Source organism: Mesoplodon mirus, assembly GCF_964341445.2.
Source record: "Mesoplodon mirus genome assembly, chromosome: 16".
NCBI lineage: Eukaryota > Metazoa > Chordata > Mammalia > Artiodactyla > Ziphiidae > Mesoplodon > Mesoplodon mirus.
In genome coordinates this window covers 8,586,243-8,600,580 of record NC_138992.1, presented here as the reverse complement: position 1 = coordinate 8,600,580, position 14,338 = coordinate 8,586,243, and the positions used below count along the sequence as shown (strand labels likewise).

The 14,338-nt window shown below is 42.4% G+C and overlaps 1 protein-coding gene across 2 annotated transcripts in view; it reads right to left on the bottom strand.

Moving 5' to 3' along the window:
• Positions 1-14,338, bottom strand: part of DNAAF11 (dynein axonemal assembly factor 11) — a 71,906-nt gene that overhangs the window by 39,583 nt on the left and 17,985 nt on the right. For both annotated transcript variants that reach the window (XM_082601096.1, XM_082601095.1), the window contains 2 exons: positions 7,337-7,509; positions 1,524-1,750 (listed from right to left, as the gene is read on the bottom strand). In XM_082601096.1, the coding sequence (XP_082457222.1) occupies positions 1,524-1,750; positions 7,337-7,509 (400 nt within the window). The remainder of the gene's footprint in view (positions 1-1,523; positions 1,751-7,336; positions 7,510-14,338) is intronic.

The following is a 14,338-nucleotide window of genomic DNA, read 5'->3' as shown; positions in this document are numbered from 1 at the left end:
CTAGCAAAAGGAGATGTGTGCACCATTGTCTGAAAAAAACAAGAAAGGGAAAACCACAGACTGTTGGAGCTGGTGCATATTCTGATTGGTCAGGAATAAAGAATTGCTGCTAAATAGTTTGAATATCACCTCTGGGATAAACTGTGATTTATTCATTCGATGGAATTTTATTCCACAGTTAGAATGAATGAACTAGTTCTACGTGTCTTCATATGCATCAATCTCAGAAACATAATACTGAATGAAAAACAAAGCTGTAGAAAGATATTCATGTTAAAAAAAACAACAACATGAAACCACTCTTGATTAAGGAGGAATAATTACGTAGTTAATATATTACAATATGGATGGGATCAACATTATACCAAACACATACTAACTTTAGGATGGTGGACACCATGGAGGAGGAAAGGAGGAGGGGGATGGGGGAGAAATACTTAAGGAGCTTCTCCTCTATTGATATTTTATTTCTCATTTAAAAATAAAAGGTCCAGCGACATCCCTGGCAGTCCAGTGGTTAAGATTCTGCGCTTCGGCTGCAGGGGGTGTAGCTCTGAAACCTGGTCAGGGAACTAAGATTTTGCGTGCTGTGTGGCACGCTCGGAAAAAAATAATAATGAAATGAAGTGAAGTGAAATGAAATGAAATCAAATCAAATCAGATAAGATCCAAAGCAAACATGCGAACTATTGACATTTATTATTAAGCTGCCTATTTATTTTTTTTAACATTTATGTACGTCTGAAATATTTTATAATTATTATTTTCTCAAGCTTAAGAGATTCTGTTACAAAATATTTAAAGCGTTCGTTGTATGGAATCAAATCACCTGACTATAGGTGCAATTCCCTTAAAATAAGCAAGCATGAAAAATTCATGCTTGTAAAAATGACCAATTAGGGGCTTATTAATCACATTAAAGATGTATTCATTACATAATTCACAAAACAGAACATCTTACGATGTAATCAAAATTACTCAATTTATAATAATGTGATTTGCATTTAACTTTTCTAAAATATTCCTACTTTATAAATCAAAGTACACCTGTTAATTTATCTTTCCTGTGCATCTTTTAGAGAGCTTTGCCTGAAGATAATTTTAGATGCAAATTAAAGTTGCTAGTTTGAAAAGGCTTTAAGGGAGGCAAGCCTCACAGAATTGTCATAAACAATGAGATGATCATACATTGTCTTCACCCAAAATTCACATCATAACTTATTCTTCAGATCAGTTGTCTGGAATATAAGTGAAGCTGTGAACACCTTGGGAAGAGAACTTTTTAACACAAGTTAACTAGAAAGTACACTCTATTAAGTTACATACAGAGTAGTATTTAGTGGTTGTTCAATGTTCTTTCCTGCATTGTGGTAACATACAGTCCTTCACAATAGGAAATGAAAGGTTTTTATTTCTGCCTTTTGGTTTTGCCTTGTTGTTTTTACTCATACTGTACAAGTAAGAAGTAAATTAAACAGGAGAACATTGACAATTTTTAAAAAGAAAAGAAAAAAGTTACGTACAGAGTAGCACTGATGTCTGTGTACCAACGTCCGTCAAAGCCTGTGTGCCTTCCCTCCCTCTCGCCTTTGTTTTCCCCCTCCGGCAGTCTCCTCTGAGCCTCTTCCTTGTCCTTGGCTCTTCTGAGGCAGTAAGCTTTCTCCTGCTCTCTGATTTGTTGTTCAACTACTGGAAAGTCCTGCAATGCCTGAATCCTTTCTGAACGCTCAATTTCTTTACCATCCAACCACTGGAAGAAAAAACAGCCAACACAGTGCATTTATTCAAAAGTCACAATTCGAATCAGCCCCAAGCAGACTTTGCTTGCAAGATGAGAAATAATAAATTATGCACTTTAGTGATATGGAATTAAAAGCAAAGTAATTAATGGGAAATGCCAGAAACTTTGATCTAAATCAATGTTTACTTCATACAATTAACACAGTTTACAAAGTATCTTTACTGGTAACAATAATAAGTAGGTCTCCTGTTGAAACTGATTATTAATGACAAGCTCCCAAAATATAGTAATTTTATAACTGCTCACGATGTAAAGAATTTCAGTGCCTCAAGTCCCCAATGCTCTCTACGAAAAAGGGCCTTGTACATCACACAAGATTGAGCTCTATTGCAAATGAGCCCATGTTCCACCCTTGACAAGACATGTAGCGTGAATTATTAATTCTTACGGTCACTGTTTTCATCTGGTACCTCTATAGGGATTGTTCCAAATTGAAATATTAAAAACACCAACCCAAAATCTGAAGGTTCAAAGCAACCAATTTAGAGATGCCTACTTATTTACTGAGCCTTTTTCTACCAAGAGAGGTGAGGTATTTAGAAAAGTGTGGTAGGCAGAATAATGGTCCCCCAAGAATGTCCACTTTCTAATCCCTGTGAATGCTACCTTCCATGGTAAAAATGACGTTGCAGATGCGATTAAGTTAAGGATGTTAAAATGGGGAGATTATCCTGGATTATCTGGGTGGGCCGGATGTAATCACATGGGTCTTTATAAAGGAAAGAAGGCAGCAGAAGTGTCAGGGTCAGAGGTAGGGAGAGGTCTGAAGATGCTACACGGCTGGCCTTAAAGATGGAGGAAGGGGCAGGGACTCAAAGCAGGCGCCCTCTAGAAGCTGAGAAATTCAGGGAAACAAAATTGCCTCTGAAGCCTGCAGAAGGAGCCGAGTCTTGCCAACACCACAATCTTAGATTCTGACCTCCACAACAAAGAGTATGTATTTGTGTTGTTTTAAACCACTGAGCTTGTGGCCATTCATTACCACAGCAAAAGGAAGCTAACACAAAAACACACAAAGATGGAGTTAAATATGAATTTCAAAAAATTATCAGGAGCAGTTATGGGCTTCCCTGGTGGTGCAGTGGTTAAGAATCCACCTGCCAACTCAGGGGACACGGGTTCAAGCCCTGGTCTGGGAAGATCCCACATGCCGTGAAGCAACTAAGCCCGTGTGCCACAGCTACTGAGTCTGCACTCTAGAGCCTACGAGCCACAACTACTGAAGCCCACGCACCTAGAGCCCCTGCTCTGCAACAAGAGAAGCCGCCGCAATGAGAAGCACGCGCACCGCAAGATAGAGTAGCCCCCGCTCACCACAGCTAGAGAAAAGCCCGCGTGCAGCAACAAAGACCCAATGCAGCCAAAAAAATAAATAAATAAAATAAAATAATAAAACAAATCGATTAAAAATAACCTAAAAATTAAAATTATCAGGAGTAGTTCATTAAAAATCAAAATTATAATGTCGCTATTTGGAAAAAAATAATTTAAAGTAGGTCTTGGTCATAAGAACTCATATGGCTGCTGTAGATGGGCGGCAGAATTGGCTCTGAGCTTGCTGGCGGCCAAAGCAGAACAGAAAAACATCATCAGTGAAGCGATTTTTGCTTTCTTTACTGAGAAAATATACTCGTTTCTAGCTTCTCTCTAATACTTAGTTCTAAAACACATTTCTAAAGTGAGTTTCTTAGTGGAGATCTTGAGAGATGTCACGCATTGTTTCTGTAGCAACATGTCCATACACAACAGTCTTCACAAAGCTGTCTCTTCTAAGATCCTTCTGTGAAAGGTGAGGCCATAATGATAAAATCCAATTCAATAAAACCTATTATTTAAGGTGATAAGTAATTGTGGTCTAAGTACTTAGCCTTTTTTTTTTTTTTTTTTTTTTTGCGGTATGCGGGCCTCTCCCACTGCGGAGCATAGGCTCCGGATGCGCAGGCTCAGCGGCCATGGCTCACGGGCCCAGCCGCTCCACGGCATGTGGGATCCTCCCGGACCGGGGCACGAACCCGCATCTCCTGCATTGGCAGGCAGACTCCCAACCACTGCACCACCAGAGAAGCCCCTTTCACTGGAATTTTGATGAACATTGCGAAGGTGATATATTCTCTTACCTGTATCTGGGATGTAAGGATTTAAGTATTAATTTTATATATATACATATATAGTATTATATATAATATATATATATTTCCTTATACTTGGGTTAAATAAACATTGATATAATTTAGACCTACTGTTTCTAAAAGATTATGACCAATAAACCCCTTGTCACCAATACAGGCCAGAAGCAGAAGACCTCATACTGGGAACTGATGACAAATTTGAGATGGTGTCACATGTATGCCAGCACCTGTTCTCGGGGCCTTCTTATTGGATCTCAAGTTTTTGAAGACTTTTGTTAGGTAGTTTTCAAAATTGGCCTAAGTTTTCTTCAGTCCAAAATCACAGCTGAATTCAGAAGGCCTGATGAACTGAGAGATTATGTTCTAGGCTGTGTATTGCAGTATTCCTTGATCTTTATTCACTTAGAGTTCTTGCAACACAGAGGCAGAGTGTCTATGTTTCTTGATAATAATTGCACGTGTGCTTCAGCAAAGAAGAGAAAGAGAAACTAAGATTCATTGAGGGCCTCAGAGAACTTCTTTAAAGTAGGAATTATTAATCCATTATAGATGAGAAAAATGAGGCATGCAACTCGCGGGTAGCAGAGACATGAGTCCTATCCTGGTTTGTCTGCTACAAAACTTTTCCCACTAGGCTACAGTGCCTACTTACCACCTGGAGTGGCTCAGACACTAGGAAGAGGATACTTGAAAAGGGCTGAATCTCCTCACACCTCTTGTGCGTGTCTGTCTAAATAACTACTCTGTTGTTATGAGTTAAATTGTGTTTCCCCCCAAAAATGTTATGTTGAAGTCCTGACCCCCAGTACCTCAGAATGTGACCTTATTTGGAAATAGGGTCCCTGCAGATGTAATCAGCTAAGATGACATTGTTCTGCAGTAATGTGGGCCCCTAATCCAACATGACTGGTGTCCTTAAAAAAAGATGGGAGTGACGCTTCCACAAGCCAAGGAAAGTCAAAGCTTGCCAGGACCCACCAGAAGCTGGGAGAAAGGCATGGAACAGATGCTGCCTCTCAGACTCAGAAGCAACCAACCCACACCTTGATCTAGAACTTCTAGTGTCCAGAACAATGAGATAAATTCCTGATGTTCAAGCCACCCCGTTTGCGGAACTTTGTTATGGCAGCCCTAGGAAAATAAGACATCCGTTAATGCAGCTCCTGTCAAGTAGATCACAAACTTTCAATGGAACGGTAACTAAGACTCTAAAATTTATCAAGCTGTTTTTAAATACTAGTAAACACATTTATGAATACTATATTTCAAAGGGAGGCTGTTGCCTGTTGTAACAGCTTATTCAGAACAGTCTTTCTGAAAGGAAAGACTGGACCTGAAGCCTGTACATTAACCCAGACAGAAGCAGTGAGTGTGGTTATGGTGTGAATGGTGGGCTATTAGGTTCAGATCCCACCAGGGTCACTTGCCAGGTGTGTCACCTTAAACAAGGAGCATCAGCTTTCCAAGGCCTGGTTCCCTCATCTCAGAATGCACCTAATCCTCTCCCTGCAAGAGACCAGGAGTATCAGAGATGCTGTGTCCAAAGCACCTGGAACAACCCTGGCCCGTGCTTCAGGCACCTGTCTGATGGCTCTCACATACCCCTAGCCCAAGCACTGCAGAGTTGACAGGGGGCCCAGCTGTGATGACAGTCCCTGCACCCTTCCAGGGAGATGGTTCACAGCATCCATTTTCTCTGAAATTCTGGTTCTCATCAGTTCATTTTTTTAGGAAGTCATTGTACAATGATGATCAGCCTGGGTTATGTTTGATCTACTTCATCACTCATTCTACATATATATTCTAGGTTCAATTACCTGAATCACTCATTCTCTTAATCAAAGAAATTTTACATTAGAAGAAATGTGTTCTATCAATCCAGCAATTTTGACTACATAGAACACAGCAGTCTAAAAACAAATGTCCTCTGAGGATAGAGGAAAAGGACTGTTAGAAAGCCAGGGCCTCCATGCATTCTCTCTGCAGAAGCAAAATGCTGTCTCTGCTGCTGGAGGGACACCAAGAGGACGTGACTGCTGGATGGCCTGCGACTGGACCTGGGCAATACAGGCTCCTCACCCCCTCCCCTGTCCTTGGAATGTACCTTCTGCCCACTGCTCCCACACTAGGAGCAGTTCCAAGGGTGCAGCCTTGAGACAGTAAGGCTTTGCTGAGACCCTCTGGATGGTGTATGTGACTGAACCCAGTTAAGGCCTCTCTATAAACTTGTAAGATTATGGCACGCAGGCGCAGAGATCTACTCATCCTGTTGCCCCAAACAAGCTTGGTAAGTAGGTTTCCTTGCTTATTAAACCTGCCACCTACCCATCTGGAGTCCTGCCTCTTTCTTTGGTCTCTCCTTGCCTCCCTGCATGGGGGCCAGTTTCAGATTTCACCTGGGAAGCTCCCGAGGTTTCAAACCAACACATGCAGGTCAGGAACTCTTGGAATTACATGGACATTAATATTACTACTTAAATATTCTCAGGTGTATGATTTCTCTAGAAACCATGTGTTGTTTCCCAGTACCAAAAGTATCGAATATGGGGAGATTTGACATAAGAAATTAACACACAGAGCAGTGGTTCTCAAATGAGGTCCCTGGACCAGTAGCATCAGCATCACCTGAAAGCCTGTTAGAAATACAAATTCTTGGGTGCCCATCAGACCTACTGAATCAGAAACTCTGGGGGAGGGGCCCAGCGAACCCCATCTAAGTACTCCAAAGCATACCAGAGTTTGAGAATTACTAACATAGTGAATGAGTTAATAGAAAGCAATAGTAAGAAATAATACTTTAAAAAGCACAGTAGTTTAAGACTGTGAAATACAAAGGTATAAAGCTGTCGCCACCTCAAAAGCCCTAAACTTTTGGTTTGCTACTAGTAATAAGGAACGCTGTTTGTAACAATGACTTAAACTCACCAAGAAAGTTCAATTAAACTGTGTGTGTTCTGAATGAGAAAGGAGAAAAGCATGCAATTTATTTTTCAAAGGTTTATTAAAGCTATAATATTAAAACAACTTTAAAGGTTCAGTGAGGTCTTCCCTGGTGGCACAGTGGTTGAGGGTCTGCCTGCCGATGCAGGGGACAGGGGTTCGTGCCCCGGTCCGGGAAGATCCCACATGCCGCGGAGCGGCTGGGCCCGTGAGCCATGGCCACTGAGCCTGCGCGTCCGGAGCCTGTGCTCCGCAACGGGAGAGGCCACAACGGTGAGAGGCCTGCATACCACAAAAGAAAAAAAAAAAAAGGTTCAGTGAGCCAAAGACTCGGTTTTGATCTTCTGGAATATTCCATCCTCTAAAACAACACATTCTCTGAAAATGCTGTGAATAAATCAGGAATCACTGTAGTTGCTTGTTTTCATTTGTATGAGAATCTTGTATCACTGACAAAAAATCATACCTTTAGTTGTTGAAGAGTTGCCACCACGAACTGTCTGTAGCCGTCAAAGTCAGCGCAGGGGTTTCCCATGAGGAAGAGCTCCTTCAGGTGGATGTTGTGTTGAAGGGTCTTCACGCTGCTCAGCTCGCCGATGAAATTTACTGTCAAGTCAAGCTTTGTCAGCCCTTCACATCCTGTTGAGAGAAATGAAAAGAAAAAAAAGCCAGAAAAATCACACAGGCAGTAAAATGTGTACAATAACACATCATAGAAATAACAGCTGCAATATTTTAAGTCTGTTGATTAATTGCACTGCTTACCAAGAAGTGGTTTTTCAGAAACCTCAAAAAGGCTTAGTCTTGACTCACTTTTCTATCTGTGTCTCCCCTTATTTTCAACCCCTTAGTCCCTCCAGCCAAAGGAAATCATTTCCCTGCCCGTATCCCTAAGCTCTGGGCTGTTCACATTTAGATTTGGTCACTATCTGGCATGACTACATCACATTGACAAATCTAATGGAGCCTCTTCAATGCACTATGTCACTAGAAGAGTCTGCTGCATGTGGCACAGTCGACCATGGATTGTCTCTTAAATCTCTCAACTGTCTTGAAACACTGATGCAACTCTTTCCTTGTTCTCCTTTATAATGTAGTCTATTTCTCTTGATCTCTTTTACAGACTTTTCCACGCCATCAATGGTGATGGAGATTTCCATCCTTGACCTAATATTCCCTCTCCTTATGGTCTTTTTTTTTTTGTTTTTTTGCGGTACGCGGGCCTCTCACTGCTGTGGCCTCTCCCGTTGCGGAGCACAGGCTCCGGACGCGCAGGCTCAGCGGCCATGGCTCACGGGCCCAGCCGCTCCACGGCATGTGGGATCTTCCTGGACCAGGGCACGAACCCGTGTCCCCTGCCTCGGCAGGTGGACTCTCAACCACTGCGCCACCAGGGAAGCCCCTCCTTATGGTCTTGATGACAGCAGTCATGTTCACTGGTTTCACTAACCCTGGATTCTGATGACTCCCAGACAATAACCCCATGTCTGACCATCCAACTGAATATCACACTCCTGTTTCTACATGCCTGCAAGACATATCACATTCAACATGTCCAAACTGAAGTCTCCATATTTTCTCTCACTCTCTACTCCTCAAGACAGCTTTTCTGCCTTTTTTACGTCTAAACTCTGTTGACGTCATCACCATTTTGGTATCAGATGTGATTCAACACCCAGAGTCAAGTCAGGGTTGACTAGGAAGTTAACCTAAACTATCCTCTGAGCCCCTTCGTGTCAGCAGTCATCAAGCCATGCAGATCTCAAGTCCTAAATTCTTTTTACGTACGTCTTGTCCACTGTCATCCTATTACCAATATTCCAGCTCAGGTTCTTGTCACCTTCTGCATGCCATATGGCGTATCTCCTAACTCGTCTCCCTGTTTTGAGAACATAGGAAAGAAGGAAGGAAGGAAAGAAAGACGGATAAAAGGAAGGGAGAGAGGAAGAAAAGGTCTGTCAGGGTGGCTGCTCCTCTTCCCCGCTCTTCCCTTTCCCTTCCCTTTCCTCCTCTTCCCTTCCTTTCAGCACAAGTAATTCCTAAAGCCGTCAGGGGAGGCAGAGGAAAGGAGTAGAGAGGCGAGCGGTAGCTACGCTGGTCCAGAGCAGAGTGGTGGAGCCCAAACAGGATGAGGGCGGTGTGCAGAGAGCTGCCCTGTGCTGGAAGCTGGAGCCCCAGCAGTGAGGGGCATCCCGGGTGCGGGTGGTCTGGCATGAGGGCAGGAGCCCAAGCCCAGTGAGGAAGGCATCCCTGCAGAGAGGGATGGGGGGTAGGAACCTGGGCAGGATGAAAAGAGCATCCACACCAAAGACAGCCAGCCATGGGGTGTCAGTGGAGACAGGATGGTATCAACAAGGAAGGGCAGCCTGCCTTGAGGAATCAGAGCCCAAGGAAGGGAGGGAGGGTATCCTCACGTGACACCCAGCAAGAGGCATCCGAGACCAAGTGGAGTGAAGAGGGGTCCGCAGGGGAGCGGCGCCATGAGCAAGGTGTCAGAGCTCGAGGAGGGCAAGAACGATACCCTAAGGAGGGCTAGCGTGGGGCCTGGGAGCACGAGCCAGGGGAAGAAGGCGTCCACGGAGGGGCCCACCTGGGGCTGGGCATGGAGAGCAAGCAGGGCAAGGATCGTGAGCCACGGACGGGCCGCGCAGAGGGGGTGTCAGAGCTCAAGCTGGCTGAGAAGGCAGTAAAGAAGCCGAATGCCCTGGGTCGGAGAGGAACGTCCCAGCCAAACTCTTGCTGAGTTCCTCACCCACAAAACTGGGTGGCGAAAGAAAGCTGTTTCAAGGCACTAAGTCCTGGGGTGTTTTTTTTTGTTTCGCTGCAATAGATAATTGGAACGGTAAGGCAAATAAGCTGAGAAATGAACAAAGTTCAGCAAAGCTACAAAGTGGGGATGGGAACCGAATCCCAGGTCTGCCCGGCTGAAAAGCCTCTCTGAACCTGTCCACTAGAAGTTCTCTTTGCCGATGTCAGCTGTTTATTCCTAATGTATCATCATGACCATGAGCATCACCATCACCGCAAAACTCTCAAGCTAAAGCTCTGTGGGACACAGTGTTGGGTCTCTAAGCACAAGCAGTTGTAGTCATACCCGTGCGAGGGGTGAGCTGAGGCCTGCAATTCCTACATGGATGGAGAGAGCCAGACCAGCCATCCTCTGGTGGGAGGAGAAAGGGGGAGCAAGAAAGGCCAGAGGTTAGACGTAGGTCAGTAGGCACATGAGCGTGACCGCTCCCCCCAACAAAGTGCTCATTCAAAACACCGGTCACCATAGATGGGCCCATATCCCGTGTCTCATTACGATATCCCGTTATGTGATACGAAAACATAAGCAAGGCGGATAGATGGGGATAAAGAACCTCGGGGGCAGCGAGTGAGAACAAAATCTGCACCTGCCACACAGGAGGTCAACAGACATGCCTAAAATGAGAAAGAGGAGAGGACGGCCGGTGTAAGCAGGTTACTTGGAAACACGCAGCAGAAGAATGAGGGGGAGTGGATGGCGGTCGCCTCTAGGGGGCTGGACTGGGGGGTCTGGGGGCATTGACAAGAGGTCTGTTCTTCAACACGAGTATAGGTATCACTTTGACTTTTGACACTGTCTAATGCATTAGTATGGTAAAATATGAAGTATTAAAAAGTCGAATAACCAAAATGCAGAAGAACAAATAAATACTTTTATAATATTCCAGACTCAGCTACACAGGTGAAGGAAATTCAGTAACTTCATATCTTCAAAAATAAATTTTAAATATGTTGGAAAGGTTATGAGATTAAAAAAATATATTTTTTTTCAGCATTCAACTCGTCAATACACAAAATAGGCTCTTAAGTGGGTTTTTTTTTTCTTTTCTCTTGATCCAGAATTTCATTGGGGAGGAAAAGGTCCCAATCAAATACCTCAACTGGAAACAGGTAATTTGTAGAAAGCTGTTCAGAACAGTTCTATTCACAAGAGCAAACATAATTAAAAACACTTCAAGCACCAAACAATAAGGAGTTATTTAAAGCACATCAACATATTCGATAATTCAGTCATTAAAGCATAGTGATGTGAACTAAGCCACTATATGAAGAATGATTATGAAACTAGACATATAAATATAACTAAGTTTATATTTCTGTGCCTGTATGTCTGTTTTACATTGGCAAAAAAAAGTGTTACATGGATTTTATGAAGTGTAAAGATATATTTGGGGTAGTCTGACTTAAGATACAGGTTACCTGGTATTTCTTAAGTTGACTTTGGGAGACTCTGAGAGATATTTTAATTATGTTTTTCTTCCATATGAGAAAAGACTGACATTTGAAAGACTCCAACAAGCTCAAAAATTCATATAATTTTTGGATTTTGCTGTAATTTTGTAGATGCAGAACCCTCCAAATGTTCATTACATTTTTCAAAGTGATGAATCTTAATTTTTCTTCTACTAGGCCTACACATAAGAAATTAAACCACATCTGCCATTTGAAAGAACAATTCTTGCTGAACTAGACAGGCTTGAGAAAACTTCCCTCCTTCAACTGAGTCCCACCCTTCCAGCCCCTGTTCTGTGAAGGTCCAGCTCAGTGGCCCACGGGTGTCTAAAGGTCACTGAAACCTACATGCTGATTTCCCAAGAGGGAGAGTTGACACTAATAGAAACCCCATCTCTCCTTCCAGGTTTTAAGGGTGGGAGAGGAGGGGCGGGATGGAAAAAAATAGGCACTTTATTTATTCTATCTTGGTGAATCCACAAAAAGGAAAAAAGAAAAAGAAGGATACAGTTATGTTTTGCCATGCAGCAAAACAAAGAATAATCCAACTTAGGTTTTAAATTATACTGAGATTTACTCAAGTAGGTGAGCTGAGTATATATGTATATATACCCACCTTCCTCCTCTCTTCCTCAAACATTTAAAATTAAACAAGTGCATATTTGCCGAAAGATAAGACACCCATCCCTCCCTACTGCCCATCTCCCCAAACATATCCTCAAACGACCCTGAGCCCGGTGCATCCGTATTAGAGCTGGAAGGCAGAGGACCAAAAGGAAGAAGTGTCCACTGTGGACCAAGTTCTCAAAGCTCAAAAAGACAATAGTGACAATACTGCCCTCTAGTGGTTGGTGGCCGACACATACCGCAAAAACAGAACTCTCCACATCCCTTCAGATACTACTTTCTTAATGAAATTAACAAGCCAACTGAGAATGAGAGTTTTAATTATTTCTCTGACATTATAGATAGACATTTCACTACTACAAAACATAGATATAGAACAATTTTTTAAAGTTTTTTTAAAATTTATTTATTTTTGGCTGCGTTGGGTCTTCCCTGCGGTACGCAGGCTTCTCTTTGCAGTGGCTTCTCTTGTTGCCGAGCACGGGCTCTAGGCGCGTGGGCTTCAGTAGTTGTGGCATGTGGGCTCAGTAGTTGTGGCTCGCGGGCTCTAGAGCACAGGCTCAGTAGTTGTAGCGCACGGGCTTAGTTGCTCCACAGCATGTGGGATCTTCCCGGACCAGGGCTCGAACCCGTGTCCCCTGCACTGGCGGGCAGATTCTTAACCACTGTGCCACCAGAGAGGCGCTAGCGCAAATTTTGTTATTTCATTTGTTCACGTGTAGATATGGTAACAGGGCTGGAGAGTGGTAGCTGGGAAAGAGCAAAGGCTCCATTTCTAATGCAGAAACATGCCAATGATGGAAAGAGGCATCTCAGTTCCAGCACTGATGACGGTTTGGGGGCTTTGACAGTGATGACATTTCAGGTTTGGAGGATGAACATTAAAAATGTATGATGAATATTTATGTCTTTATTGATATATGACCTTGATGGCCCCTGAAATACCGATGTCTACACTAGGAGACAAATAGGCTAAAATCCAACAGGACTTAAATAATGTCCTCCTAATTTTAGCTCTCGGAAGATGGGAGTGGGGTGGGGAGAGGAGCTTGCCTGCCTCTGCCTCAAGCCTCTGCCCACCCACACAGAGCCCACAGTGGCCCTGCCAGCCAGGCCAGAGGCTGGATGTGGAAACACCACCTCACAACTGCAAAATAAGCCCACACAGCCACCTAATCAACCAAAATCTTTGTGGTTATCAACAGACACCAAGTGTTATTAGACATTTCAAAAAAAAATAATAGCACAAAATAGAAGCTTGCAAAGTAAAATAGGAAACTCCCAGAATAACAAGACAAAGAGGTTTAAATAAGGAATACAGGTCAAGAGACATGGAAGATCAATCTAGTACAACCACTTAAAAGAAGTTCTAGGGGAGATCGGAGAAAACAGGTGATGCATATGCCTATTACCTTAACTGTGGTGATGGTTTCACATGTGTGTGCATATGTCCAAACTCAACAAATTATATATATTCAATATGTGCAGGTATTTGTACATCAATTATACCTCAATAAAGCTGTTTAAGAAAAAAGAACAATTGTGCTCTAAAGGACACCAACAAGGAAGTTGACAAGAAAACCCACAAAATGGGAGAATATATCTACAAATCATTTATCTGATCAGATTCAAGTGTTCAAAATAAAGAAATAAGTCTTACAGTTCAGCAGTCAAACAACAAATAACCTAGTTAGAAAATGGGCAAAGATTTTGAATAAAGAAGATTTCTCCAAAGAAGATATACAAATGGCCAATAAGCACATAAAAAAATGCCCAAACTTATTAGTCATTAGGTGAATGCAAATCAGGACCACAATGATATACCACTTCACACTCACTATAGGATGGCTACTATAAAAATAAATAAATAAACAAATAAATAAATAAATGAAAACTGAAAATGACAAGTGTTGGCAAGGATGTGGAGAAATGAGAGCCCTCATAAACTGCTGGTAGGAATGTAAACTGTTGCAGCTGCTTTGGAAAACAGTTTGGCAGTTCCTGAAAACAGTGAAACATACAGTTATCATATGACCCATCAATTCCATTCCTAGGTACACTAAGTTAACTGAAAACAGATGTTTATGCAAAAACTTGTACATTAATGTTCATAGCAGCTTTATTCATAGTAACCAAAAAGTGGACTCAGCTCAAATACCCATCAACTAATGAATGAATAAACAAAATGAGGTGCATCCATACGATGGAATATTATTCAGCCCTAAAAAGGATTAAGTACTGATGCATCCTACAACATGGATGAACCCTGAACACATTAGACTAAGAAGTCAGAACAGAAGACCATGTATTGTTCGATTCCACTTATATTACATGTTCAGAATGGGAAAATCTATGGAGACAGAAAGTAGATTAGGGGTTGTTAGGGGCTAGGGTAGGAGGTGAATGGGGAATGAATGCTAATGGATATGGGGGTTTCTTTTGAGGTGATGAAAATGTTCTGGAATTAAATAGTGATGATGGATGCACAACCTTGCAAATATACTAAAAACCTGTGAATCATGTATTTTAAAATGGTGTATGTAAGTTAATAATACATAAATTATATTTCAATTTTCAAAAT